Source organism: Aspergillus bombycis (genome assembly GCF_001792695.1).
Source record: "Aspergillus bombycis strain NRRL26010 chromosome Unknown contig00034, whole genome shotgun sequence".
NCBI classification, from domain to species: domain Eukaryota; kingdom Fungi; phylum Ascomycota; class Eurotiomycetes; order Eurotiales; family Aspergillaceae; genus Aspergillus; species Aspergillus bombycis.
This window is the reverse complement of record NW_019170036.1, coordinates 20,078-46,823: the sequence shown is the minus strand read 5'-3', so window position 1 is coordinate 46,823 and position 26,746 is coordinate 20,078. Positions and strand designations below refer to the sequence as shown.

Genomic DNA, 26,746 nt, shown 5'->3' with positions numbered 1-26,746 from the left:
AGAGCGAACGAATTACGGTTGAGTCAAGATCCTGCGAGGGCACCACCTGATCTGCTCCCAGAGACGAGATCATAACAACGACTCTTCATAATATTATCTGGTGATTACTGACGTGGCGAAGCTGATGTGGCGCAGTAACAATATTTACAAGGGGGCGATGACTGTGCGCCCCAAAGCCAAGATTCTACAATCCATCATGCTCGATATTTCGCAATATATGCCTCCGATCGTTATTTGCCCAGCGCAGATCAGTACCCGCTACTTGTTCGTTGAGCCGCGAGTGGCCCATCACATCGGGTTGAATACGAGGAGCCGAGAAATCGGGCACGGCGTACTCCCCGCTTGTGTACGGGGGTGAAATAATATAAGACAGAGACGATGCCGGCGAAGTCTATCAAAGGCATTGTTCCAGTGCTTTGCTGAATGTGCCCATCATGGTGATACTTAAAAAAAATCTTCTCCTATTGTCTACGCTGTTAGCAGGTCCCGTAGCGGCATCCAAATATGCCACAAGGCTGGATACGACGGCGACAAACGTCGGCCCGCTCACTACACGGTTTACTCCCCCAGCTTCCTGTTCTGATGTTCGCACAAGGACATTCTATGATCTCTACCCCAGGCTCGAAATGGGCTGTGAAGGACCCGGAGGCAACGAATGTTGCCCCCCAAATTGGCGAGATGATGTTTATTACAGCCCTGGGATGTGCCCGGCAGGATACCAGACTTGCACATTGCCAACATCCAAACAACGCATTGAGACAACAGCCATGTGCTGCCCGGAGTAAGTTGCAAAATGGGATCCGTTTAACCCACCTGCACAGTACTCATATACCATAGCAATTTCGCCTGTAACGGCCAAGGCCACTGTACTCGCCCGCTGAACACAAGAATTCCTCTTACCATGAGCGGCGCCACACATACCACCACTCGAACCGCATACGCCATCACGGCAACCCCGATCCAAATCCGCTTTAGAGCTGCCGAATCGACGGTTGTACCAATCCCGACTGCGTCCTTACGGCTTCCGAGGGGATATCTGTACAAGCGCGAGAAGGTGGGTATCGGTATTGGAGTTTCGGCTGCCGTTATTGGATTCGCGATCGGTATATACTTCTGCTGCTGCTCCGGCAGGAAACAACAAAAGGCTAGGGTGCCAACAACTCCGTTGGGGAATTATTCTACCATCGATACTCCTGATGTTCCCCCGCCTGCTTATCCGGGGCGGGATGATGGTTTGGGCACGGGCCCGTCCGTTCCAGGTGGCAGCCCTGAGGACTGGCACCAGGGGGGACGAAAGTAGCTGACTGATACCCGACTCCAAATCTAATGCATATATCATTTGTGTCTAAAGCAAATCTCGCCAAGTAGTAGTCCATCAGTTAGGAAACAACCTCGCAAGGCGGTACTGGGACCGCCAGGGCTCCACCAGTGCCTCTTGGCAATCTCGTATTCTGGCCTTTCCTGGCTTCAATTGGCTAAGATCGTCAATGATGCAAGAAACAGACTTGAAGTTTCGCTATTCACTTATCTTTCTACTTGGCTTGGGGCCTTGTCAATGCGAGAATAATACAAAGCAAGTCAACCACTCCCCAAGTGCATCACATGGCAGATGATTGGAGCAAGCGGGACGGACGCATACAGGCTCTTCGGAGCTCCTGGCCTCTGGAGTGCTTCAATAGTACTCCGATCAGGTTGAAGCTCTTCCATTTCCCTCATGTTGGTCTTCTGGATATCCACACAGCCTGGATTCCAGATGCACCCATTTTCAATATGTTGTGTCGTGCTTAAGGAGTAGATTGTCTGTTGCCATCGGGAAAATTGGGATCCTCAAATCTCACGTTCATATCTACGTGCCTGACCACTGGTATTTCCCATGGACGATGCTGAGTCATATATTTAAAATATGCATCGGTTGGGCCATGCTTTAGCCTCCAATAGCGGGCGTACATACCAAGAATTAAGAGTATGTGTAAAACTCCACTGACTATACAACAACGTTAATTATGCGAGAAAGTATAACAGGAAAGATATTTTTATTTCTTCCCCGAAGGTCTCAGCAACAACCAGACCCAAGGTACACATAAAGCAGCAAGCACAGGCGCTGAGCGCATCATCTCAGCGTCCTGAAAATAGAGATATGAATTAATCACATGTACCATCTGCATTTTGTATCGGTTGAGTTTTAAGGCTGAATTGTTAACGTGGGTCAGGCTGTCTGCCACACAAGAGCATAGTCAGCCTTGTAGCTTATCCTTAGTCCTAGGAGTGGTACAGTCAGATTCTACATCGTCATGGCGTATCTGCAATACACATCTCTTCACCTGGGTAATGTCGCACCTAGGAAAGTCTACACACACTCCTCCTCAGTGTAAAATGTGATCTGGCTTCAGCTATTATTGGAATTAATTCTTGGCTCACACTTACATTGTTCATGTCTCTTCTACAAAACCCAATTCAGATCTTACGCCAGTTTCTATTTGAGACGAGCTGACAAGACACGACCAAGGGTCGATGTGAGTGCAGGTGTGGCAGTACAGCATTGGCCTCTGGCACCCCCCGGGTTCAATAACCTAAGATTTGGAACATGGGACAATCGTGAGGACTGCTTGGGTCTCAAAGCAGATCTTAGATATTCTGAAGGTCGCTAAGGGCGCCGCAAGATCTAGGATCTTAAGGATGAATCCCTAGGCAATACGCAATGACGATGGAGTACCAAAATACAGTGAGACATGCACTGAGGTCATTCAATGTACTAGAGTCAGAGCAGGCGAATTGCCTGCTTGATTGCCTTGAAACACTTGCAGGGTGCATGACTTCACAGGCACGGGCTATACTGTATTAGGTTCCCCCACGGCATGTGACCCCGCAGAGGCGGCGCTCGGAACCAAATGCCAGCCCTGTGGGATGTTGGTACTCCCTACTTGGCACCATGGGCCTGTCATATAAACTTGGGGTAAGCTGCAGGTTCGACTGGAACCTAGACCCCGATAGGCCCGGGGCTAGACTCCGGGTCACGTTAATGCAGCGATGACTCGAGTCCATCGCCGAGTGAACACCTTAATCTGTTGTCTCTCGTCCGATATCCCGCCGGCTCTCCGGAGGGTAGAAAGCCATTGTATCTTCTTGACAATTACGTTTCCATAGGCCTTGCGAGAATCGCGTAACAGAAGGTATTGTGCGCCCCAGAACATATAGGTCATCCTACTGACGAGCGTTCGGGATTTGACTGGCTCCCCAAACGAACCAGAGGGAAATTTTCGCCATGGCAAATTCCGTGTCGCTTGCGACAAGTTACAGGTAGAGGAGGAAGGTGAACAGTTGTCAAGAAAATTCCTGCAGTGACACAGACCAAAAGAAACGAATGGCAAACGTGAGTTTGGTGGTTGAGTGGAATGGTGGGCGACCCCCGGAATGGGCGAGGCTTGGATAACAGACCCATGGATTGAGTCCTGGAGCTACTACACCCACGGATGTACAGCATCAAGCAGCGAAAGTAAATTTTACAAAATGAAAAAACTGAAAACATACAACAGGAGGGATTCGCTGGTGGTCACCCACCCAACTACTAACCTCCCGGCGTGTGGCTTAAGTACGGCTGAGCGGACGGGAAGCCCTGTTCTCCACACCCTGTGGTCGTATGTACTGACTTCACAGTTGTAGACAACTATGTAGTTGTAGTACATCAACTCGGAGCTAATCTCGAAATCTACAGCACTAATTGGTTAAGCTGCAGTTGTCATCTACAGCATAATCCCCCTTAATCCCCCTTTATATTCCTTAGAAGTACAATGGCTAGGCATAAGCGTACATCGAAAGTGAATGCCTATGGTATATTCAATTTTCAATCTGTGTTAGTTACTGAAAGTGTCACTATATATTCCATGCACAGGAGATATGTCCAGCTTCCCCTGTCGTGCATCATTCAACGGTGAATTTTCACATGCACTGTAGCAGAGGTAAAACGGAACAGTACCCCAATACACCACTACATATTGATTGTCGGATGGCCATAGGACTTTACCTTTACAAGTAGGGAACGGCCTCACAATGATGGGCTCGAGCCTTGGCAACGTTAGCGATCAATGTACTCCGCCGGATATATCAAAATACTTGATGCCATTGCCCTGGGGTAGCAGTATTGCAGCTTTGTGAACAAACTGCCAAGGTATATAGTACATGGCTAGGTCGAACTGCGGGCCTCTCTCTTTGATCTCTCCCGTTTTTCGATGGGATACCATGTTCTCCACTGTTGGTTCGTGATACAAAGTTTAACGAGAGGTGGATAAGATCACAGACCCTTTACCTGAGTTTCGGATCCGGCCGATATGTAGGTCACCATCAGACAAGGTTCAGCAATCCAAAGTGGTGCTTTGGTGTATGGGGCTATCTGGAACATTGACGGCAGAGGCTAGGATTTCAATTCCGGGCAACTGTCTTGAATGGCCACTAATGTATACAGCGTTCGATATGGAGAGATCAGTGGGTGGACAAAATAACCGCCTAGGAAGCCAATTACTCAGTATACATGTCATGATAGGAGCTTGGATAATATATAAAACTCTTTTCATTCTAGCGTTATACTTCTAACTAGTAAGAAGCATGCCTTTGTTGTTTGAACATATAGACCGAAGGTTACGTAAAATAGCAAAGAGGACTCAAAAGTTGGATACAGGTGGTTCATGACTTTGGGGAAAACATCTTAAACCAGTACTCATACTACGTGGGATGAAGCTGCTTTTCCTTTCCTTCCACTGCATGCGTAAAGACATGCTACAGACGATAGAGTGACAGTGTATCCTTAGCATAGTCATCGTGTAACTACCTGCTCGCAGTAGTAGCCCGGTCTCTGGATTATACATCCCTCTTCCCTTTCTTAGGCTGAACTGCTTCATATGTTAAGTGTCTGAGTAGGAAGCCTGGAAAGTTTGTATTTCCTGCGAACAAAATCAACACCTGATGATCGGCAAGGTCGCCCGTAACTTTGTATAACGACTGTCCATAACGGGCAATAGATTCTCTAGCTTGGGTAATGAGCTACCATCAGGATTGGCTTTCATAAGTTCAACTACAATGCAATACCACGCTCATGAGCGCTTGGAATCCTGATTTCCTTAGGATGGATGGCTTGCTGCCCGTGATGCGGAGGGGACTGCGAGGTTCGCAGCAATATGTCGACTGGCACCAGCTACCGAGCCAAGGGAGGAGCTCCACGTCATGTTCAACTCCCCTGAGTCACACAGGACATGATAACCGATCAGTGGGGCAGTGATCTTGTCAGCATGAAGTGGCGACCAGCTTGACTTTGGCCGGGGCTGGAACTGACCTCCAGGCGCAAAGCTAAACCGGGCCAAGAACCAAACCCCGAGCCCTCTCCAGACTTTCTCATTCTCATGGGACGCAAATTGAGTTCCGTCTGAGAGCTTCAAGCGAGGGACTAGAACTTTGTCTTGGCTCTTTGAACGCTAGTACGTTCATTCCAGCCACTGACGCCCCCAGGGCTAATTATACTGCGGCGGAAGAAAGCGACCTTTTTAATCGACCACGACTAGACCGCCTCATGCCACCATCTGAGTAGTCGAGACGCACCGGAAATATTATCATTATTTTCGCGCTACCTCTATTTAATACCTCTTATATACTTGCAAGTTACCACCGGGGAGATCGAGCAATATCTCACCATGACTGTGTACTATGCCAACCGCAACCTCTCTCCAGAGCAGGGCGAGCAGTGGCCAATGAATTTCTCATCGTTGCCACCCTCTGAATATGATCGCCTTCTTGGCTGGTCTATGCTGGGGGTGGGCTTCACCAGCTCTGACCCCGTCCCACCACCCCAGAACGCTCAGCTGCAGTTTGCAGATGTCTCATCGACCGAGACGTACGGCCTGGACATGACGAAAGACTTCTGGTGTCCCTCAAGCTACCCAAACGTGAGACTGAGCGGTTTGCCACCCTGAATTGTGCGATGGTGCTAATCAACCTGCAGGCCATGGGTACTACTGGGTATCACACACCTGCGCCATTCAGCAACCCCCAAGCCACCGTATACCAAGACCATGAACAGACCGGTGTCCACGATCCAACAACTTCTACTCCGTACCAACACCCGGGCTCGGACACTCCACAGCGACCGATCCGAAAGCTGAAGCGGGAAACCCTCAGCCCCAAGTCGCATCCGTCGCCCTCCATGGCGACACCTATCAGACCCAAGCCAATGCCAAAACGGCGGTCATCGCAAGACAGCAACACATCACAGCGCCGGCGGTCTACATCTTCCGAGAACAAGGATGACGATCCGAATATCTGCATGCTGCGAAAGAAGGCACATAATCAGGTGGAAAAGCGTTATCGCGCCAACCTGAACGCAGGGTTCAAACAACTAGAAGACGTCACCAAACAAGACTCCACGACCACAACGACCGATACTAAGATGGCGAAGGGCCTAAGACCCGGTCGCAAAGCGTTGATTCTGCAACATGCATATGAACACATCATCGGTCTTCAGGCTGAGCTCCGGTCGCTGCAGAAACGGCTTGGCGAACGGTGAGGTCAGGTTCGGATATCGCATTATTTATACACTCGTTGTATTCTATATATCACACTCGCTGGCATCATCTATGTTGTTTGTTGCTCATTCATTAAGCCCATATTAAAATTATACTGTACTTAATCAACATGGTTATATAGTGTTGAGTGTCCTGCATGGTGTTTTAGCATTGTTACAATGTTGTTTGTTCGCTGCTTGTGCTTAACAGGAGGTCACTCGGGAGGGATTGAAGTCGGGCCAAGCTTTGATAGAGTGTCCTTTATGCTGATAATGAAAACATGTCTGATATGACGGTTCGCATCTTCTAGAACATGCATTGCTATCCATTCGGCCTGGTGTAAGTAAACCTGTCGATCGTGGATGTACCGTAATGACAGCTAGCTTAACTCCCCAGACACTTTATTTTTACGTTTGCAGAAAGCCTAGAAACACGTAGATGTTTATTCGGTGGCGGCTTACTGTTTAAAGGTAGTGGCATGGCGTAGCTGAGGTGGACGTTTGCTTGCACTCTATACGGAAGGTTGTTTGGTGAGCATCCACAATCAACAAATAGTGAGAACCTACATCTGAGAGGTGGAAGCAGCCAATCAGGACGATTGAAAACGGCGCAATGTCCCCATACGCCTACCACCGTATGGCTTCAAGATCGTCGCAAGCTTTCGCATGAGCACAATGGCGTTTTGCGATACCGGTAACGCCCGAAGATCCAATCGTGATGTGGGAACCAGACATTAAGATTGCTCTCGCAAACAGCTAAGGCTGTCATACTCTTTGGTGTACGTGAGAGAAATCTTACGTGTCTCATATGGCTGGTTCGCCAGGGTAATACTCAAGTACTGCTCTTCCCAGGATGTATGATGTGAGACGCTTTTGGCACGGTTCGTGGAAGCGCTGCACAAGGCGCCAGGCTCTTTTTGACTTTTCCCTTTTTCGTGCTATGGTTAGACCGAACAAGCGAGGTTAGTTTAAATTTGCCTATGAAAGTTCTATGATGCGACCGGGAGTTCATGGAGAGACTTTCAAGACCTTTCTCCTGAAATAACGCATTGTCAGCAATGAGCGTTTCCTGCCTTTCCATAGCTGCCACAATACCTCTCCAGCATAGGGCTTCAATTATACGTATCCAGAATGGGTTCGCCAGGGCAGAACGGATTCGGTGTGCCCCCTGCTATAGATACTTTCGGCCATATCCTCTGGCTATAAAATATTGAGCTCACCGCAAGTCTCTTAGTACATAGTCTGTGGGCCCCACGGCGACGAGAGATCAATGCAAGATAGGCGTGGTTACTCATACCTGATCATCGCATCCCAGGCCTCTGGCTGTAACCTAAAGTCTCAAGAGAACCAGCGTTACATGCGGAGCCCGCGGGATCCGACCATAGAATATACCAAGCTATATAACCAACTCTAATATCAGTAAAGTATTGGGTATGAATAACAAAGTAACCTACCATTGGTATATTACTTACAATCCTGTTCACAACAACACTGCTGTCGGGCCGTGCAAGGCCGCACCATCGGCGCCATACGGTGTCAAACTTCAATGATAACAACGATCACCTGGTGTACCAAAAGGTCCCTCGGCTGTGTGCAATGGTGCGATTCCTTCGCCAGGGCCGACCAGTCGTCACAGTCCCAGAGTGGACAGGAGGCTCATCTAGGGGTATATCCTTCGTCCAAAGTCGGATATTAATCTCAAGCCCAATGCCCCCAGTCACAGAGTACTGGAACCTGGAGGCAGCAGCATTCAACCAAACGATATTAGTATGCAGCGGATGCCTTTACACCACCAGGCTTTATTTAGAAAGCAATGCACCGATCATTATGACAGCAGTGGTCTAGCCTTGATGCTACTCCACCCAGACTCCACACTTAGGGCATGCACATGTGGTTCCCGGGCCGCAAACGTCAACAACTGCCGTCGGATGTAACGTTGATCATTGCGTTTGAAAAGCGACGAAATCACATTTAACAAAGGGATGATAACTACGTCCTGTCATAGCAGGATTTACTCTGCTGTCAGATCCTACCAGGTGGCTTGTATGAAGCCAATTCGAATAAATATTCATTCTCCTATCCAACATAGATACCAATCGAGTTCACTTCAGATATGCTATATTTCCCATTAGATATGAAGGATATGGTATACTCACGACATAAAGAAACCTTATGAGCAGGTGGCCAAGTTACTTGACGTAAGTGCATTCGGGATAGTCGTCCGGAATGAAGCGGAGTGTCAGATGCTTGTCCATGACGGCATTTCACAACCATTCCTCGGCCGCCGAAGCAACGAGACGAGAGCAGATAAACCTAGCTAGATGCGGTGCAATAAAGCAGCTGAATGGTGTGCTTGTGTAACAGAAGTTGGTGTGCTTTCGTCATGCCTGAAAACATAATGTCTGGCTAGTATAAATATGACACCCCACGGACAGAGTTTACGATTTCGATAAAAGATTCCAACATTCTACCCTTCAAATCTTTTTCTTCTCTGAACCGTCTATCCAGTTTCCCCGTATTCCTATCACTAAGATGACCTCTCTGCTTAAGTACCTCTGGGGCTCTAGTTCTTCACAGGCCCCTCCATCCAAGCCTCAGTCCACTATCGCAGATATAACATTCCCCTCAGGTCTCTATATCATCCGCAACGTTGCGACAGACACAGTAGTCGACCTCTCAGGTGCTCATCGACAAGACGGTACCCCAGCTGTCGGCTGGTATGTATATCTCTCTCCAACCTGAATAATGTTCATCAGTAGACAACCCTGAGCTGACTACATCAGGCACTTCCATGATGCAAAGCACCAAAAATGGCAAATTGCCTCTGCGGGCCATAATCAATTCTTCATTCTCAACGACGCAACGGGAACGTACCTTACTGCCGGTATGTCCTCAGCTTTTATCTTATACTCACATACTAAAACAAGGTTCTAGATGAGCAGCCAACAGGAGGCGTAGTTCTCACGACTGGGAGTCTCGTATCGCCGACCAACAAGCGGGCGAGGTGGACGATTGAGTCTGCGGAGACGAAACATGCCTACACGTATATCCTTTCCAGATGGTGAACTAGTTCAAATCAGCAAGCTAACGGGACTATAGAATCCGCTCCGTAGCTGATACCTCCCGAGTCCTAGACCTCTCCTACTCGGATTCGAAGAACGGAACACCGATCCTTGCCTACTCGGACCACGGGACTAAGAACCAACAATGGATTCTCGAACAGCTTGACGCCGCTCCCCCGCCAGGCGTAATCAAGAATACCCCCGTTGGAGGGAAGGGTGGGACCCCCTTTGAAGAATTCAAGTATATTCCCGTTAGGGTCATAGAGACATGGAGTGGAGAGGTGGAGGATGAGACTGTTGTGCGGGGGCTGCGGTGGACGTGGGATGACGGAAGTCAGAGTCAGCTTCATGGTGCTGATAAAGGAGATCATCAGGTACTCGTTGTGCCGCCCGGAGGGAAGGTGAAGGAGAGTTCTGTTAGTTCAGGGAAGAGGGTTGATTCAATTGTTATTGTTACCGAGGATGGCGAGAAATTCAAAGCAGGTGGCGATGGCGGTGAGGAGCATAAGCAAGATATTGGGGACGGGGTTTTGGTCGGCTTTGATGGGGCTTCAGGGCTGGACGTTGATCGTGTTGGGCTGATCTTTGTGAAGAAGGATGGGGGTAAGTAACTTGTATATGGGGGATAGCGTCGCTTGACACCTATAATTGAAAGGTTCTGGCGAGTGCTGGATATGTCTATGAATCCCAAACACTGTAGGGCAGAGTGTATAAAACACAATAGTGAGTAATATTATGCTACCCCATCTGCATGTAAAGTTGAAATGTAACTATGCTTCTCACGGTGTTGAAGGAAACAGGTTAAAGGAAATCAGGCACCTAGATCTTCTTGCACACATCTCCGGGAATCTCATAGCTGGCCACGCGCCTACCACTTTGATACACGGCTTTCTGCCCCAGACCACGCTTGGCGAACCCAGTCCATATCTCACATTTATTTTGGCCCCCTGTCAGAGCCTGGTCCGCGTCGAGGATGGCATCGCGGGCCTGAATAAAGTTGGGGTTGCAGGGTTGTCTAACAGACTACGGTCAGTGATGCCATCTCGCTTCGGAGGGAATGTACTCACAAAGCCATGCCATCGATTACTAGCTTCATCGTCAAGTATTTACCATCCTTGGGCACACCCCGTTCGTCAAATGTTGGCCGCGGGCTGTCGTCCTTTCCGAGCTTATCAATCAAATTCCATAACACTTCGTACAGCATCGAGGCCCAGACGGTTCCACCTGCATGGACCTGATACATTCGATTCAATGACGTATAGTTGAGTGGGTTTGTTTCCATCGAAGTCGAATAAAGATACTGTCGGATACCTTGTGGATTATCGTAAACCCACATCCCCATTCCATAATTCGTCGCGCGTGTGTCATTAGGCCTGAGACGGATCGCAGTCGCCATGAAATCACCCCAGCCTTCCCCCATGCTGGATGACTCGAAAGCGCTTAAGCACCGAGAATTATCGGGGCCTCCGGTAAGTCGCATCGACACTGGGTGGTACACAGGTTAACGCGAACACCTTCTAGGAAGCGAGGGAATAAGTGGGTGGACTTACAGCCATGGGTATACTCATGAATAGCAATCCCAGACTCAAACACTGCATCCCGAGGTGGTGTGGTGTGTGTGAACATATACATACGCATGCGGGCTGGGTATCCGTCCGGTGGAGTAGCAAAATCGGCATTGTTCTTGCTCGCTCCATCCTGCGCGTTCAGAATGACATAGTCCCTCTCCTTGCCTCCCAAGCCTCTGTTGGCCCATTGGAAATTACCTGCCTTTTCTGTGAAGCCCAGGATGTATAGGAGATCATGGTATGCGTTGGCTGTGTAAAAAAGCTGGGTAACTGAAGCATTAATATAGTCCTTGGGAGATTCACCTGTCGGGTACGCATAAGTGAAATTGAGGGTAGCGCTGTCGGGACGCAAATTATCAATGTAAGGCGGCCCACCATCGAAGTTCTCTTGGGCAATGCCATTATTCCCCCGTGTTGAAGTCCAGTTTTTCTGTCCATCGCCGAACCAAGTCAACGGCGACGCCGTCAGAACCCACGGGTCAGCAACACTGACACGGCCGTCTGTCTCGCTAGGGTCGTTAAATCCCCAACCACTATGATGAGTCCTTGGGGTCAGTGCTCGGAGTGTTCTCAATAGCTGTAAACCACACAATACTCACTAGACTTGGAGGGTGGCCTCGGAAACATAGTCAACCACACCATGAATTTCCTCAGCGGTTTTTGCATCCACATAGGACAAAAGCCAATTATCTTCTACATCCGTCTCTACTCTCCATGCCAAGTTCAGAGTCCCGTCAGGCTTCACAAGGTAGACAAGAAGTGCCTTCGGGTCTGAGATGGCCCCAGCCGTGCCTCGGAAGGTATACTTATGAGGATGCTTCGTGGCTTCCGCAGACACACCATCTGCCTTGATGGGGAGTTGAAGATGGGTCAATGCGAATCTCAACGCAGCCACGGGATCGGTGAAGTCACGTTTTGTCAACTGCGTGATGTTGGCAATTGGGCCGGTATAGAAGGAGTTTCCATAGGAGAAGACCTTGCCATCTTTACCGACCTACGCCTGGTTAGCTTGATAAAAGGGCTACTGACGGCGAGGATATCGACACATACATTAACATTAAAATCCGCATTGTCGACATCTAGGTCGTGGACTGTCTGACGAAAGTGAACGTGTGCCACACCATTGTCCCCAACATAGTGATCCTCTCGGAGGCGGAAGGTTGTGTTGGGGAATGTTTCCCTGACCAGCTGGATGGCGCTTTCGACGTAACTTTGCTCGATTAGGCCGACATTTGTGGTAGAGACGGGGATCTGCTGATTGGAATCGACATATTGTGCGTTGGGCGCCAACCGAAACTTTTCCAGGTCAAAACCGGCGCGACGAGGAGATAGAAGTTGGTGCTCAGTAGGATGACTAAAAGCACAAACTGAAAGAGCCAGAGCCCCGACGAAGGAGAGGATATGCATGTTGACAACGAGAGATATGAGGGGAAAAGGCAAGGGAAAGGATTGACAAGTGAGGGGGGGCTGGGAGAAGAAGAGACATAAAGAGGGGAGGTGTGGAAGTTCCAGATATTTATCGCTACTGAACTTTTCAGGGCCTTAGATATTGTTATATTTCATTCACTTGTTCACTTCACGCAGCTTGTCATTGGTGCAATGGGACATCTGGAGTTGGCACTATATTCACCACTTACCTGCAGCAGAGGTCATTCGGAACCGTATGTCACACTATCCATAGCCCTTTGAGTCACAATACAAAGCCAGTGCATCAGACATTCTCGGTAAGGCCTTACAGGTGACAAATTTTGGAAATGAATGCAGAATACTCCGGAGCAATTGGTCCACAGCCTCCTGCATTTGATACACTCTTTAAGAAATGGAATACTCTAAGGGTCACAGAAAGGACCGCTGGAGACTCCTAGGGCGAGAAAGCCTCAAGCTATGGAGACAATGATCTAAGTGATAAAGTAAGTTGTACAAGGAGGCTTAGCCTTGGGACTAGAGACCGACGTGCAGGTACAGGCGAGAAAGACGACATGGTACCTACTAACCATGATAGGGGTGCTACTGCCTCTGGTCCTGTGCAAGCCCAGCTTAGTAGATTATCTGTCTGACAATGCTGCCGTGTCTGCTGTCATCTGCACGTGAATATTGAAGGCCAGAGGCAATTTCCATCCGTATCTGAGAGCTCCCCGCTCCATCAGCAGGATAGTCATCCAACCATGGCAACCGAGAACACTTTATTCCGAATAGCATATGTTTGTGGAGGCTCTGATGGTAATCGCGAGAGCGAGGACAGTTAAGCAGTGGGTCAATTAATTGAATAGCATTTGATATTGATATCCAGGTCTAATCGTGAGTTAGACAAACGTGTGGTGAAGACATGTAGGCATCCGCCCGGAGTTGACACAACAGCCGGATGTACTTCGGTGTTGGCCCATGATACCACGAGAGAGTATTTGAGTCCGCCCCAGAGGTTGCCAGACGGTAGATTTTGGTCCACCTCTGGCAAATCACAGGAGGTCCTTGACCGAGGAACTTTATGTATCCAACTCTATAGGTATCGGAATGCGTGTGGTATCACATTTCTGCTTGACGTTGTTCAGTCGGTGCCGAACTATGGATGCCCGGGGTGTTTTGTGAGAAGAGGTCCAACTTAACTAGCTATAGTCCGAAAAATCTGTCAAATGTACCGGTTGTACAGAACAATATTTCATGGGCCCGTTGTTTCTTCCCAATAATGGGCTGTTGGGGGTGGGGGATCTGCGTGAGTCTTTCTCCCCTGGTAACAATCTCTTAGCCTTCGAAGACGATATATCTATATTCAGAATCTTAAACATGAAAGTCACAGTGTCTAGTTCTTCCGAACATGTTTATATGTAAGTTTCTCTACCACCGACTATCTATATTGCCCTCGCTCAAAATACCAGAATTGTAAGCTCAACAGGTTCATGTATTAGCCGGTTCATCTGCTTCGTAGATCAATAAATATATTTCTACTGCCAAGAACTGCCAAAGGACCGCAGATCTTGCATTATTTATTCTATCTTATCCTAAAGGGGAAGCTTAGAGGTGTCTCACGGTTCTCACAATAACCGAGCTAAGAGGCATACCGGCTAACTCGTTATTACAATTTTCTCGCGCCGGTTGCCAACTTGAGCGAAAAAATGAGGGGGTTGATCTGTGTACAGCCAACCTTCCTAACTGGGCTAGCAACCTGCCTAAAGTGGTACATCCCTTACCGAGTATAGCTTAGTGTATACATGACATAAAGATAGTTCAGAGCTAATACTGATATAGACTAGCCGACAAAATGAGATCTGTCCGCTTTACTATTTAATTCGCTCCTCAATTTCCCTTAGGGATATTAGTAAGAGATTCGACCTCGGCCTTCTCCTACGCTAAAGGCCGCCTTTTCTTAAGGATATAAAAATAAAATGGCGATAAAGGTAAGTAGATAAGATAGAAGAAGATATACGGGTACGAAGTTCCTCTATCAGTCTAACCAAGGTCCAGGTATAACTAATCTAAATAGGAAAGTTGGCTATATGCACAGAATGGCAGGCTTGACTAACGCTGTCCTCAGGTCTCATTACCAGACGTACCACCTATCTGGCAGACTGCGGTCCTTGAGATGACAAAACGACAAAATTCTGGTTGATTGAATTAGAATCTGACTATAAAATACGAAAGGAATAGGCTATAACTCACACTCAGTAGGAGGCCGTGTCAGCGTGAATAGGGTCTTCTCATCAGGCTGCACTTCCTCAACCAAATGAACCGTCCTATCAGACGACTCAGCAAGAAAGAAGTCACCCGACTCATCTGCAATCTGGTATAAGTCCTGGCCCCGCTTGATTGGCTCAAAAACCTGAGGGCTGCCGGAAGTGCTGCAGGGAGATCCGCTTTCATCACAGTTAAGGTAATCTCCCGACTCCTGATTTTGGATAACGACAGTACTGGGGCCGACGCTGTTGAAGCCCCAGATCTGATTATCTGCGCCGGTGATTAAGGCAAAGATCGCCTGGGTCTCATTTATCGTCAGGGCATAGCCGCTTTCTTCGATGAGATAGTTTCCAGTTGCGGATTGGGCGAGTGCTTGGCCGCCTAGGGCCATGAGAGCGGCGAAAGAGAAGGAGAGCTGCATAGCGGTGGATTCAAGAGGTTAAAGAAGAATAGTATTGGTGTCCGGTTAACAAGTTGCAAAGAGGTAAATAGGCGGGTTTCTTCTCTAATTGACAAAGATAGACGAAGCAAAGGGAGCAATGCGTATTATAGAGAGCTTGATGTAATTTATAGATTTCTTCTCATAACATAGTCCTTTGCTCTACCAGGGTACTAGCGAGCCATAGTTGTGATAGTGGAATGCAAAGGGTGTGCATCGTCGTCTTACAATATTTGGACAAAGATAGACATATCTCTGTCGATCTGTTTAGATCACTTTGACAAGATCTTAGTTGAGGATCGAGCCTGGAGATTTACTTGGAGAGAATTCCAGAGTGACGATAGGGCCCCGCATTCTTGCTTTCTTCTCCCTCGCGCATTCCGGAATGAAGAAGAGGACATGGCGCAGCTGACGGGTCTAGCCTTGTTCCGAAAGCTTCTCACAGGCGTTATTTACAATACAGACATCGAAGGCAAGGGCAAGACTAGTGTAGGAGGACCTTCGTAAATAACAGTCTGTTTAGATTGAAACCCCTGAAAACCTCACTATCAATGTTCATTGTGTTATCAATACACGAAACTCTAAAAATGGACCCTGTAAGGGGTTCCGTAACATCGAGTATGTCAGGTTCAGCTTGCATAGAACAATTATTTGCCGAAGAATCTAGTAGCACCGAGTCTCTTCATATTACGTATTCCGTCCTGACATGGAGGACACATCGGTCGTCCTGGAATGCCTGGCGTTGGTGAATTAACCTTTCATCAAGGCATTACCACAGTTGCTATACTCCCCTTCTATGCCGGTAATGTTGATTGAGCGATTACCCTGAGATATTGATACTCTTGCGAGACGAAGCTTCGGGAGGGAACGAGGGTCGGTATGCATGGAGACATGAGAGGGGAAATGGATGAATGTCTATATCCTCATTGTTCTGGCGAGCTATACATACAGATATGATACGGTGATCAATGATTAGCTACTCACACCATCGGATGGCCCATCCGCTCGAATGTCTCTTGCTTTCCTTCGCTGTGCAGCCCGAAAATATAACAAAATGATCATCAGCCCCAGCCATATCACGAACTCCGTACCGTAGATAACTAGTCCCAGAATACTCGGAGAAGGCTGAAAGATCACGGACAAAATCGAGGCCACATCTCCGCTCGCATCGAGGAGGGCAAATTTCAGAGACAAGCCTGCATCTGACCGCGTTCTAAACATATCGACGTAATGCCGTAGTACTCCCGCCGCAAGAAGGACGGCGGAAAGGATTGCCATCAATGTTGATGGCCACCTTTCACCTCGTTTGTAGGCCACGCGGAGTGCAAAGACGAGACCGGCCTCAGTACCGCCAAGAACTGCACCAATGGCTATAGCAACAGGCACTGCTTTCTTTAGGCTCCAGTTGTCTCCGTAGTACTTGCATTGAGACCAAGTGAAGAGACTTAGGAAGATGAGAATATTTGGCTGAACTTGGAGAGCAATATTGAAATTATCTGCAATATTGTAGACGCCGAGGGGAACTCCGGCCATGGCCCAGGACAGGAAGAAAGCCGCGGACAAGGACTCACTGTCATGCCGTCGCCAATTCTTCCAGATTTGGGGCAGCAGCTAGTTTACAGATTAGTCACCGGCTCAATCCATAACGCGGGATTGTATTTGACCTGAAGTGACCATAGCACAGCTCCCAATGTACCGAATACGTTTGCCGCGACATGGTTGTCCATATTTCGACTTGCAGTTTTATTCAAGTCTAGATGAGCCCCTCTAAGCAGGTGGGCTGCTCATGCCCCTTCTCTCCTGCTAAGCAGATGAATAGATTTACTTAACCGCCTCGCATTACCCCCCCACTATCACCAGTATTGTAGAGGGGATGTTATGGGGAAAGGTTGACTTAACTGCAGCGGGTGGGGGATGTTTGGGTTTGATACTGAGGTTTAATAAAGCTTTGGCCGCAATAACCGCAGCTAACCTATAAGCGACCAACTAAACCTATCTAGGTAAGTGGTTTAAGTAGGGTTCCAATTCATACTGTCGGCAGATTAGCCCTAGTTCGCCGTTACATAGACTTGCTTTGGTCTTGGTCTTATAGGTTAAACGCAGATTACTTCTTAAATCTAATCCTAACCGCTGGTAGAAATATAGATATCTTACTAAGCTCTCTCACCATAACCGTTGTAGGCGGAGGAACCTAGGTTATTAACGTCTTCGTTCCCCCCATCTATAGTCTACAAAGGAAGCAGAAAAAATGGCTTGGAAATCTACCATCACGATCAGAATTGATTGTGGCTAGCAGGCCCCACTCAGAGACAAAAGCATCCCATATCGCAGCAGCCCAAGTGGGCGTATCTCAGTCCTTGCGACCAGAGATAAGCCGGCCGGTGCGAGTAACTTTCGTCAGTGAGATCGGGAGGGCATTAGAACTATTACTCTAGGAGAGGCTAGTAATAAGGCGCATGCTAGTGTTGTGAAAGGGGTAAGCAGAGTCTCGATTGAATGTAGTTGACTGTAGGCTTTTATGTGTTATAGATAACCTTTCGCCACATCCCAGGCGTTGAAAGACGTACCTGTGCAGATCCTTCCTTGCGTGTAGCATCGAAACGTCCTGGCAGAGAAAGGTGTACGACTTGTTAATACCCGTATGACCGTATGTGTTTTGAAGCAGCCTAAAGATCAGTTTATTAGGGTACGATGAATGCAAGCTTGTGAGGAGCCAGTGCATATGTTATGGAAGATGGCGTTGTGAAGGGAGAATGAATGATAGTTGGTGGAACGGTCGTCGCCTTTCGGAATGCGAGAAAGACATTGGTACATTCTTTAGAAACTTTTATCATCGGGGAAATGGTAGACAGATTCTCAGGATGGTGGTCTGAAGCGTCAGGTTTGACAATTTAGGCTGGGTTTGGGTTTGATAAACCGGGGTAACCGATCGTGGTGGCTCGTGAATGTGGGCCAGTTCGAGCCTGCGTTTTTGTTTAGGAGGAGGAGAGGAAGAAGAAGGAGCTGCGGGACATGCTACCATAAGCAGACCAGGCATATTAGGCAGATCAAGCGAGAAATTTAGGAAACTTCAGCAGATTAAGTAGACTAAGTAGATTAAGCACGGCGAGCGAGCTGAAGTACGTAGACACGGTCGTGTAAACCATTCTGCCAGGAAAAGTATTGGAGAATAGAAGAAAATGAGTGAATGCAGATTGGTGGCTTTGGCTTGAGGGAGCAAATAGAGGAGGGGAGACACAAAACGACTGCTACTACGCTGGCAGCAAGCCCTCAGTTACCATTGAGCTAGTTGCCCTCATGCGGAAATTATCCATGTTCCAGTGCCAAACGTCAGTGGCATTTCGGCCGGCGGGCAGCACTGCACCAGGAGGGTAGAAGTCTTGGCGATAGAATGGGAGCGTCTGGGGGGCGGTTCCAGGCGCAGGGGTTGGAAAGATTTGCTAGAATATCCAGCACCCATTAGCCGATTTCTCAACAGTCAAGCCAGGGGATTAGTATTGACTAATACTCACTATGTGAGTCGGGGGGCTGCCACGGCGAAAAAGCTCCAGATATCCGGCTACCCTACTATTGTTGCACTGGTTCCACTTTATCAAGACGACAACATTGACGCTAGATGCCGCCTCCAGCCACAGATTCTTATTTTGTATTTGACTTGGCCAGGATTGCCAGTAGCCTACTTCAAATACAACGGTGGGTAGGTCGCGCGCACCGGACGCCGAGTACACAAATACCAAATCTGGCTCCAGGTATACGTTTTGCCACGGTGCTGGGAAGTTATGCATGCCTATTTACTATTTATGAATATCGGTCAGTTATAGAGAATATCAATTTTCTTACCGGGGCTTCCTGTGAGTGACACCTCGTCAAGCTCTGTAATTGACCAAAAGCCGGAGATCGAGGCTATGGTGAATTCATTTACGGCCCATGGCATTATGGAGGCGTGAGTGTGTGAGGGCATCTTCACGTTCAATGTCTCAGTAGTTGGATTGTACGAGATTATGACACTTTTGCTTTCGACTTCGCCGTCTTGAGACAGGCTCAAAGCCAGTATATAGCCAATATCAGGGGGAATACCTTCCCGTTCAAGGTAGGAAGGTCCGTTTGTTTCGACTATCTCCTTTTTTAAGGAATTGAACAGCTTTTGCGCAGATGTGGGTGAGGGAGACTCGTTAGTTCTGTTTCGGAGCAGAAACTTGGAGGAGATAGGAGGCTCTTCTGATGGAGACATGATGGTAATTGTGGTGGTGGTGGTAGTGTCTAAGATAGGGAGTAAGACGGATAGACAGGTGTGACTACGTGAAGTAATATCGCGATCGAGGAGAAATAGTGATGTGAGACATGACTGAGTAGTATTCGTGCAGTTGAAGTGAGGCAAGCTGAGCTGAGGACAGTTATTTGGCAGGTTCCATGGTTACGATAACAGGTCCACGACATAATGACTAAGTGAGGACGTATGCTTGGAGGCAGCTCTATTCCTGTGGCTTACGTTTGGTCTGGCGCAACTTTCCCTCTCCTTTATTGGCCGCCCGGTCCATTGTATTTAATGTATACTCTCCTCTTGGGTGTAGTATTAGCTAGCCATCATGATTCCCCAAATCGATGTTTCATCAGCCGTTGCTACGTCGCTTTCATTGACTGCAGCCCTCGTTGGAGTAGGTTCTATCTTTACATAATTTGGCACCATTATTGACCGGGCGGACCTTTTCCTTTCATTACGCGACGTCCGACATTCAGACAAGTCGAGTGAGTGGCCTGTATATGTAACGGGTCTTGTCATTAAGCAACCACCTGTTGGCCCTTTAATCATTGCAAATATCTGTCATGGGTTCTGTAGCCGAATAACAATAGGTGTCAGTCGCCTGTCTCTACCTCAGCCCGCCGGCCAGGCTGCATGGTCGGTACTGCTTGGGGCTCTTCATGCCACTACTCCAAGCAATATACACAACACGCGAGAGAAGCCAAGAAGCCGGACTAGAATAGACTTGAGTAGCCATTTTATGTACTCATGGACCCTGTGCCTGTCTTGGTTAGAAGGCCATCAGCACATGGCCTCGGCTATACCCTGACGTAAGCAAGGGCATGATTATGGATAGCGAGTTGAACATAACATGTCTCAATAAGCCCAGCTGAGGAAGCATTTCCATGTAGAAAAGTCTGTGGGGCAACCGATTGCCGTTTCCAGGTGACTGAGAAGACGCTGTTGAAGAGGTCAAAGGGTTATGGTTTCCTATTGATAGGATATCCTTTGGTCTACGAGCGTGTCTGCTATATTAGTGAATGTTTTGGATTCTCGATAGAACGACTGCCTATACTTTGTTGACTAGGTGACATCGGTGGCATAGTTGAATATCACTCCTGGACAGGTCGAGATAGGTGGAGGAATACGGGTCGTGATTACACCGCAATAATCAACATAAGATAATGATTATGCGACATTAGGTAAAGATTTGGCAGAATGCGCCAAGAACCGATCCGGTATGAAGAACAAGAAATTTTTATCTTAGGCTGAGACTAGAGGGAGCTAAAGGCGACTAGGGGAAGAAGCCAAGCCCCGTTTGGGAATTGGTATAGGCTCTCCAGAGATGGACAACAATCAATGCCCCGCACTGCAATCAGACTTTTGGTCACACATGAACAGAGCCCTTCACATTAGTTAGATGGATCTCGGTCGAGGCCTCGTCCAGATGGTCCGCGTGAAGCTTTACCCTAGGAGCTGATTTATACTACACCGTATTTCCGCCTGTGGTGTCTCCTAATTGGAAGGCACTAATGTGTAAATTATGCAGTAAGTTCCCAGCGCATATTAGCCAATGCTGACATATAAATCATGCACTCCATAATATACTCCGCCGTGCTGGTTGCGGCTAGACCATATTTATATGGAATACATTCGACGGAATATAAATGGAGACATATGCCCTTTCCTCCCAACGTATTACGATCCAGCAGAGTAACATCTGCCAGAAATCACCGCGTTATCTCCCCGTGAAACATTCATCCGTCATGAGGTTAACAAGATATCTCTCTCTTGCCACCCTCCTGCTAACGGCAAATGCCGCGGACTGCACGGCGCCAAACCAACAGTGGTTTAGCGATGCCGCAGTCCAAATGATGTGGTCAATCCGGGCGTGGCTGTGCCCCAATGCGTGGTCGCAGTCCATCACCGCCGGACCAGATGGCGGTTGGTGCGATGCGGGTGGCGGCATCATCAATGCCTACTGGGGATCCTGGACGATCTCTGGGATGCAATCCGAGCAACAATGCTGGGTATGTAACTCTGCTTCTGCTGTGGAGAATGTTAAATTCAGTTGTGCTCACAATCTTAAATAGGACATTACCGAGCAAATCATTAACCAGTGCATGTGGTATGATTATGCATCCACGAGCTACAACGGTGGAAGTTGGACATATGGCAATATCTATGCTGGCGGATGGTTCTGGGCCGATACAAGCAAAAGTTGTTCCCATGCAGTGAAACGGGATGTGATGATCGAGAATGAGGGCCATCTCAATTTCACCCTTGCAGATGGGAGCACCCAGACGGTGGACAGGCAGGTCTGGCTGGATGTTACTGCAGAAGGAATAACTGTAGTCAGGGAGGAAACTTATGCTTGATCTTAATGATTGGGGGTACTGCATGGACCGGGCTCAAGGAGCGGATAGGGTCGGCCATTCGGTATGAATTAAGTATGGGGTTCGATCTTATTGTCTGAGGCCATCTGCCTTCAGTAATAGTCCATGGCTCTAGTGTAGACTACATGCGACCATCGGGCCAATTAACCATTGTCTGTGTGTTATTGTTGCGATGTTAAACGTAAACAAATAATGCTATCTTGTCACTTAGTGGATTTTCGATATAGTAATAACAACCTACATCTGGGTTTAGGGTTCTAGAAAATGTTTACGAATGTGGTGGAACCACTACGTGTGTCGAGCTGCTAGTTGGCGCCTTGTCTCCTCTACAATAGGAGTGATATCCATACCCCTACTGGCCCTTCAGTTCGGTAGTCGCAAGGGTCCAGAGTCAGTATCGATCCATGCTATCAGAGACCTTATGACAATCGTCTGGGCAATGCCAATGAGAAAAATAGAATCCAGGAGGGTATATCTGAAAGCGACGAAAGAAGCTAGGAAGCCGATTGAACGATGAATGTAATGTACTGTTTATTGAAGTTATCTAATAACTGTTAATTTTGCGCTGGAAGGCGGGCAGCTAGTGCCTTCAATAGTATATGCCAAGTACAAGACCCGCATATGCAAGTTCGTTACCAGTAAATATATAGTCTGCATGACAGAGACTTCGCCTCCGCAGGTTCGTCGTTTATCTCGGTTAATCGAAACTACATTTGTGCTCAAGAGCCACTAGTCGATTTATGGAACGGGCTGTTGTGAAAGATTACAAACGGCAATGAGCCTAACAAGCGGCGTCGACCATTTTAGCCAGGGTTGTTGTATATCACACATCTATTGCAATTGTTTGGAAGAACTGTCGACAAGTTGGTGCGGAATAATCGCCTTTATGCATTAGGCAATTGCACAAGAGTCCGTCAGCGTTTAGAATTCCATTTCATAAGGCTTACCAAAGATTGATAATGATTTATACAAGCTTAGGGAAGTGTAGTGTCATGACGCTAAATAACTTGGCATGTATTTCCTAACCGAAAGTAGAGCACACTAGAGTATATTCAGTATAGAAGGGCTTCCCTATTTGGTAGACAGGTTTCGTTAGGTAGCCTATTCCACAAGGTGTTTGGATACCCGACCAGAGAATTCAGTTGTCATAGGTTGTCATTCAAGATGGCATAGTGTTCTGGACTCTCACTGCAGCTTTCTTCTGACTATATATATATATATAGATGTCTAGGAAGGCTCTACTCCCAACATTTTTGTACTTCAATCACATTTCTAGCCCTTCCCCACCTTGACTTCATTTGATAATTCCAGTACGCCCAGTAAGTTCTCATGTCCAATGCGATACTCGAGGCGTGAACTCATCCAGCTCATTAACACAATTAGGCCAACATGAAGCTCCCCTCTCTCGCCAAGATTGCCACCCTCGCAGGCCTTGCTTTCAACTCCTGCACAGTTAGCGCCCTCACCATTGGAGAGGCGGTGGTGTTTCCCGGTTACCAATGTGACTCCAATGGCCAAGCACTCGACTTTGATCTGAGTGCCAATCGCCACGTATTCACAATCTCGGGATCAGGCGGAGCTGTCTTGAATTGGCTGAACCCTGGGTGTTCGGTATTTTTGTGCTTTGCCGGTTATGGGTGTGGAGATGGCCAATCCGGGATGCAGCAACTGAAGCCCAATACGTGCTTACTTTCCAAGGCAGGGGACGAGTGGAGAGTGTGGGACAAGATGATTTTCGTCTGTGATTAGGATGGGAAGCAATCCGTTGTGGACTTGTTGGGGGAGCGCAAGCCGCCATCAAGCGGTAGTGATGTATAGGAGCATTGATGACAACAAGCATGATGTATAAATTTACAACGGACTGAGACGGCACTGAAATGTGCCATAATGTGACGTCTGAGTATTACAGAATTGGCCATCCTTCCATATATGTTCCTATTCGAGATTACCCGTGGAACAGGCCTACTAAGTACAACCCTTGAGGCAGTTGGGCACTGCACCCACTCAACAAATCGCAAAGTTGACAGTTAGTCTAACCTCGGACGGCAATATATTTAAGAACACATAGATATCTCAGTCCATCTCTCCCATCCACTGAAAAGTCGCTCTTTTGAAATTTACATTCATCGTTAGGGTTCGACGGGGTCGTTTGAAGAGTTGGTGTAAACCTGACTCAACTAATAGCCCTACTGTTGGATTTATATGCGAACCTTCGGTTTACAGTATGTAGCGGGCGACGTCACAGCTGATATTGTTAAGAATTTTTAAGATGGTAATTATGGTAGTAGGTATAGCACTGTATGTGCGGATGGAATTCCTTATGGTCGGTAGAAACAACGTCCCGAGTCTCAGAGTATATAGAAGAAAGAAATCATTATCAATTTCGTGGTCTCTGTGGTAGCTTATTTGTGAATCCGTGTAAATCCGTAAAGGGCAGTCCTTCTTTACGTCCACGCTGCCATGCCAAGCGCCTTCTCAACATCAAGTCTTCGCCATCCAGGTGAACGACCGAGACAAATACAAGTGCTAACCAGTACTACAAGAAGGTCAGTTCGGTGCAAATGAGCGAAGGGGATGGTCTTACTCCTGATTAGACTCGATGCCTTAATGGCTGCCTGTTTCGACAGACTCTGTCGAGGACCTGGTGGTGGGGCTGTGAGTAAATGCACTTCCTTTTCCTGGAGAAATCCTTGAAGGTCATGGATGTTGAACCAAACGCCCGTCATCTCTTGCTGGATATCGGACGAGAATACGGCCAACGGGTCCTGTCGCACTGGACTCTGACCTTCAAATCTTGGAGAAGGGTGGCCGACGATTGAAGTCGGCGACAAAGCTCGTGGATAATGAGTTCCGGCACCGCCTACGCTGAAGAATGGGATGTCTTGCCACTCCGTCAGCTGCGCTGGATGGACAGGAGCTCTCACGGCGGCCTCAAAGTAAGAAGTGAGGCGCTCCCGATTTAAAATGCTAAGAAGGAAGTGGAACTTCCTTTGGAGATCGCGAAGCTTCACGGAGGTATCGCGCAGCGAATAGTACGCATGATATGCACAAGCTAACCGGAGCTGCTGGATGAACTGTGTTATATCTACGATTGTGACAGTTGCCGTGTCAAATAGAAGCGGAGAACCTGGGCTCAGGGGCATTGGGAATCCTCTGAGACTTCCTCCCGGGTCTAGAGAGATGCTCACTGATGAATATGCTCCTGGCTTCAGTGTTGCCGGTGAAGATTGCTCTCCATGGGTTGTTTTCGATAGCGCAAATAACGACTGATCTCCGCTTGGCGGGGAGATACCAGACGGTGCCCCTTCATCACCAGTCTGATCGAGCACCGCGGTACAAGATCTGCATACCTCTACAGTGGCCTTCAAATGGGATTGAAGATCGCGGTTGGATATGAGCGCCCCTGTGTGCGCTACATGTTCGCTAAATGAAAGAATCGATGAGCTCATCTTCTGTAAAACTCCCTCCAGCTGGGCGATCCGAGCTTCAGAATTTGACAGCGCCTCTTCCTTTCGTGACCGATAGGCTCGTTGCGCTTGTCTGATTTGCAATCGGCGCCGCTGTGGTTAGACCACAATCAGTGAACGGATGCAAAAGGAGTTGTTAGTTCAACCTAAACCACATACGAACCTGTTCCCGATCGTCGTCCGTTGGACGAATCTCCGTCTTTCGTGGTCTACCACGCTTTCTGGGGGATAGTACCACTGTCGTCACCGACTCTCGGCGCCCACGTTGCACGGCTCTCTGAGCAGTCGGCCTGGATAACTCAGGTATGGCCAATTCATCACTCAACTGGAAGCCTGGAACAGCCCCCGCTAGGAATCCACCATAGCCGCCGTACAAGGCTGGTTGCCTGTCGTGCTCAGGTGTATATGAAGTTAATTGTTCAGGGATACGATATGAAGACGCTGAAAGCAATGTGGCGAGATCGTCGATAGGGCCGGAGCCTTGTGGCGAATTGTCACTGTCCATGCCTGAGGAAGGCGGCATTGATCCCTCTGATTGACTCATGTTCAACCTGTTACAAAGAGATAATCCGATGAAACCGAAGACGCGAAAGGGAAGATGGCGGGTGCGGAAGCTCACAGGACATGGGCGGATAAGCTGTTAGTGACCCTGGCGTTAATTAGTAAGGAAGGCTTTGAGTAGGTAAGCTCTAATCGCCATATTCCTTGGCTGATTCTATCCGCTATCACCAACGGCGCCACTTCTACTGCATTCCATTGGATCCAGCTGCGGCAGACTTGTGGGTCATATACGTACCTTATTGGTTAATTTTAGCTGCTGGCTAAGATATCGGACCTCGCTTACGATGAATAATCTATTTTCTGGGGCTTTGGTTGGTTCAGGGCATATAGGCTGGACTTTTTGGACTTACACTACAAATACAGATTCCAGGAATCCATGCTTGGGAAAGCTGCACAGTAGACACTGGTACACTTCTCCCCTCACTGGCCTCAGTTCATGGCACATTGACACATCTCCATGATGCTGTTCCACCCATGCCATCGGAGATTTCAAGGCAAATAGCTATGCTCATACCGACATAGGTAACCCCCGCCGTGGAAAATATTCAAAGATAGGTTGAATAAAGACCCAAAAGCCAAGCTGAGACCACAGCACCTACTTCATGAACCCTCGTCAGAGAGTTGTTCTGAAGCAGACAATATGGTGGGGAAGACTCCCTAGCTTCCCTAGGGAAATTCATTGTTTATATATAGTGCTCATGGCCCAAGAAATATCGTGGCCCTTCCCATAGAACTGGATAATACCCCTGCTTTGTCCGACCGTTTTCACATTTTGCTGCATATTCATTCCTCGGTACTGA

At 48.0% G+C, this 26,746-nt stretch overlaps 8 protein-coding genes across 8 annotated transcripts; 5 read left to right on the top strand and 3 right to left on the bottom strand.

Annotated features, from left to right (window-relative positions):
- Nucleotides 1-504: 504 nt before the first annotated feature.
- On the top strand, nucleotides 505-1,300 carry ABOM_004854 (uncharacterized protein; the record flags this gene model as incomplete). The annotated part of the gene is made up of 2 exons (XM_022531983.1): nucleotides 505-781; nucleotides 861-1,300. 2 exons carry the CDS (start codon nucleotides 505-507, stop codon nucleotides 1,298-1,300), a joined length of 717 nt encoding a protein of 238 aa, XP_022389949.1.
- Nucleotides 1,301-5,678: 4,378 nt separating this feature from the next.
- Nucleotides 5,679-6,547, top strand: ABOM_004853 (uncharacterized protein; the record flags this gene model as incomplete). The annotated part of the gene is made up of 2 exons (XM_022531982.1): nucleotides 5,679-5,930; nucleotides 5,987-6,547. 2 exons carry the CDS (start codon nucleotides 5,679-5,681, stop codon nucleotides 6,545-6,547), a joined length of 813 nt encoding a protein of 270 aa, XP_022389956.1.
- Nucleotides 6,548-9,076: 2,529 nt separating this feature from the next.
- Nucleotides 9,077-10,217, top strand: ABOM_004852 (uncharacterized protein; the record flags this gene model as incomplete). The annotated part of the gene is made up of 4 exons (XM_022531981.1): nucleotides 9,077-9,261; nucleotides 9,328-9,428; nucleotides 9,479-9,587; nucleotides 9,644-10,217. The coding sequence occupies 4 exons, from the start codon at nucleotides 9,077-9,079 to the stop codon at nucleotides 10,215-10,217; spliced, it is 969 nt and encodes a 322-aa protein (XP_022389955.1).
- A 208-nt stretch (nucleotides 10,218-10,425) lies between these two features.
- On the bottom strand, nucleotides 10,426-12,581 carry ABOM_004851 (extracellular metalloproteinase; the record flags this gene model as incomplete). Its single annotated transcript, XM_022531980.1, has 5 exons — nucleotides 10,426-10,621; nucleotides 10,674-11,091; nucleotides 11,157-11,707; nucleotides 11,774-12,168; nucleotides 12,225-12,581. The coding sequence occupies 5 exons, from the start codon at nucleotides 12,579-12,581 to the stop codon at nucleotides 10,426-10,428; spliced, it is 1,917 nt and encodes a 638-aa protein (XP_022389954.1).
- A 2,236-nt stretch (nucleotides 12,582-14,817) lies between these two features.
- On the bottom strand, nucleotides 14,818-15,264 carry ABOM_004850 (uncharacterized protein; the record flags this gene model as incomplete). The annotated part of the gene is made up of 1 exon (XM_022531979.1): nucleotides 14,818-15,264. The coding sequence occupies one exon, from the start codon at nucleotides 15,262-15,264 to the stop codon at nucleotides 14,818-14,820; it is 447 nt and encodes a 148-aa protein (XP_022389953.1).
- A 990-nt stretch (nucleotides 15,265-16,254) lies between these two features.
- On the bottom strand, nucleotides 16,255-19,513 carry ABOM_004849 (PQ-loop repeat-containing protein; the record flags this gene model as incomplete). The annotated part of the gene is made up of 4 exons (XM_022531978.1): nucleotides 16,255-16,893; nucleotides 18,561-18,722; nucleotides 18,795-19,069; nucleotides 19,123-19,513. The coding sequence occupies 4 exons, from the start codon at nucleotides 19,511-19,513 to the stop codon at nucleotides 16,255-16,257; spliced, it is 1,467 nt and encodes a 488-aa protein (XP_022389895.1).
- Nucleotides 19,514-21,288: 1,775 nt separating this feature from the next.
- On the top strand, nucleotides 21,289-21,900 carry ABOM_004848 (uncharacterized protein; the record flags this gene model as incomplete). Its single annotated transcript, XM_022531977.1, has 2 exons — nucleotides 21,289-21,552; nucleotides 21,616-21,900. The coding sequence occupies 2 exons, from the start codon at nucleotides 21,289-21,291 to the stop codon at nucleotides 21,898-21,900; spliced, it is 549 nt and encodes a 182-aa protein (XP_022389896.1).
- A 1,407-nt stretch (nucleotides 21,901-23,307) lies between these two features.
- Nucleotides 23,308-23,667, top strand: ABOM_004847 (uncharacterized protein; the record flags this gene model as incomplete). The annotated part of the gene is made up of 1 exon (XM_022531976.1): nucleotides 23,308-23,667. One exon carries the CDS (start codon nucleotides 23,308-23,310, stop codon nucleotides 23,665-23,667), a length of 360 nt encoding a protein of 119 aa, XP_022389888.1.
- Nucleotides 23,668-26,746: the final 3,079 nt, after the last annotated feature.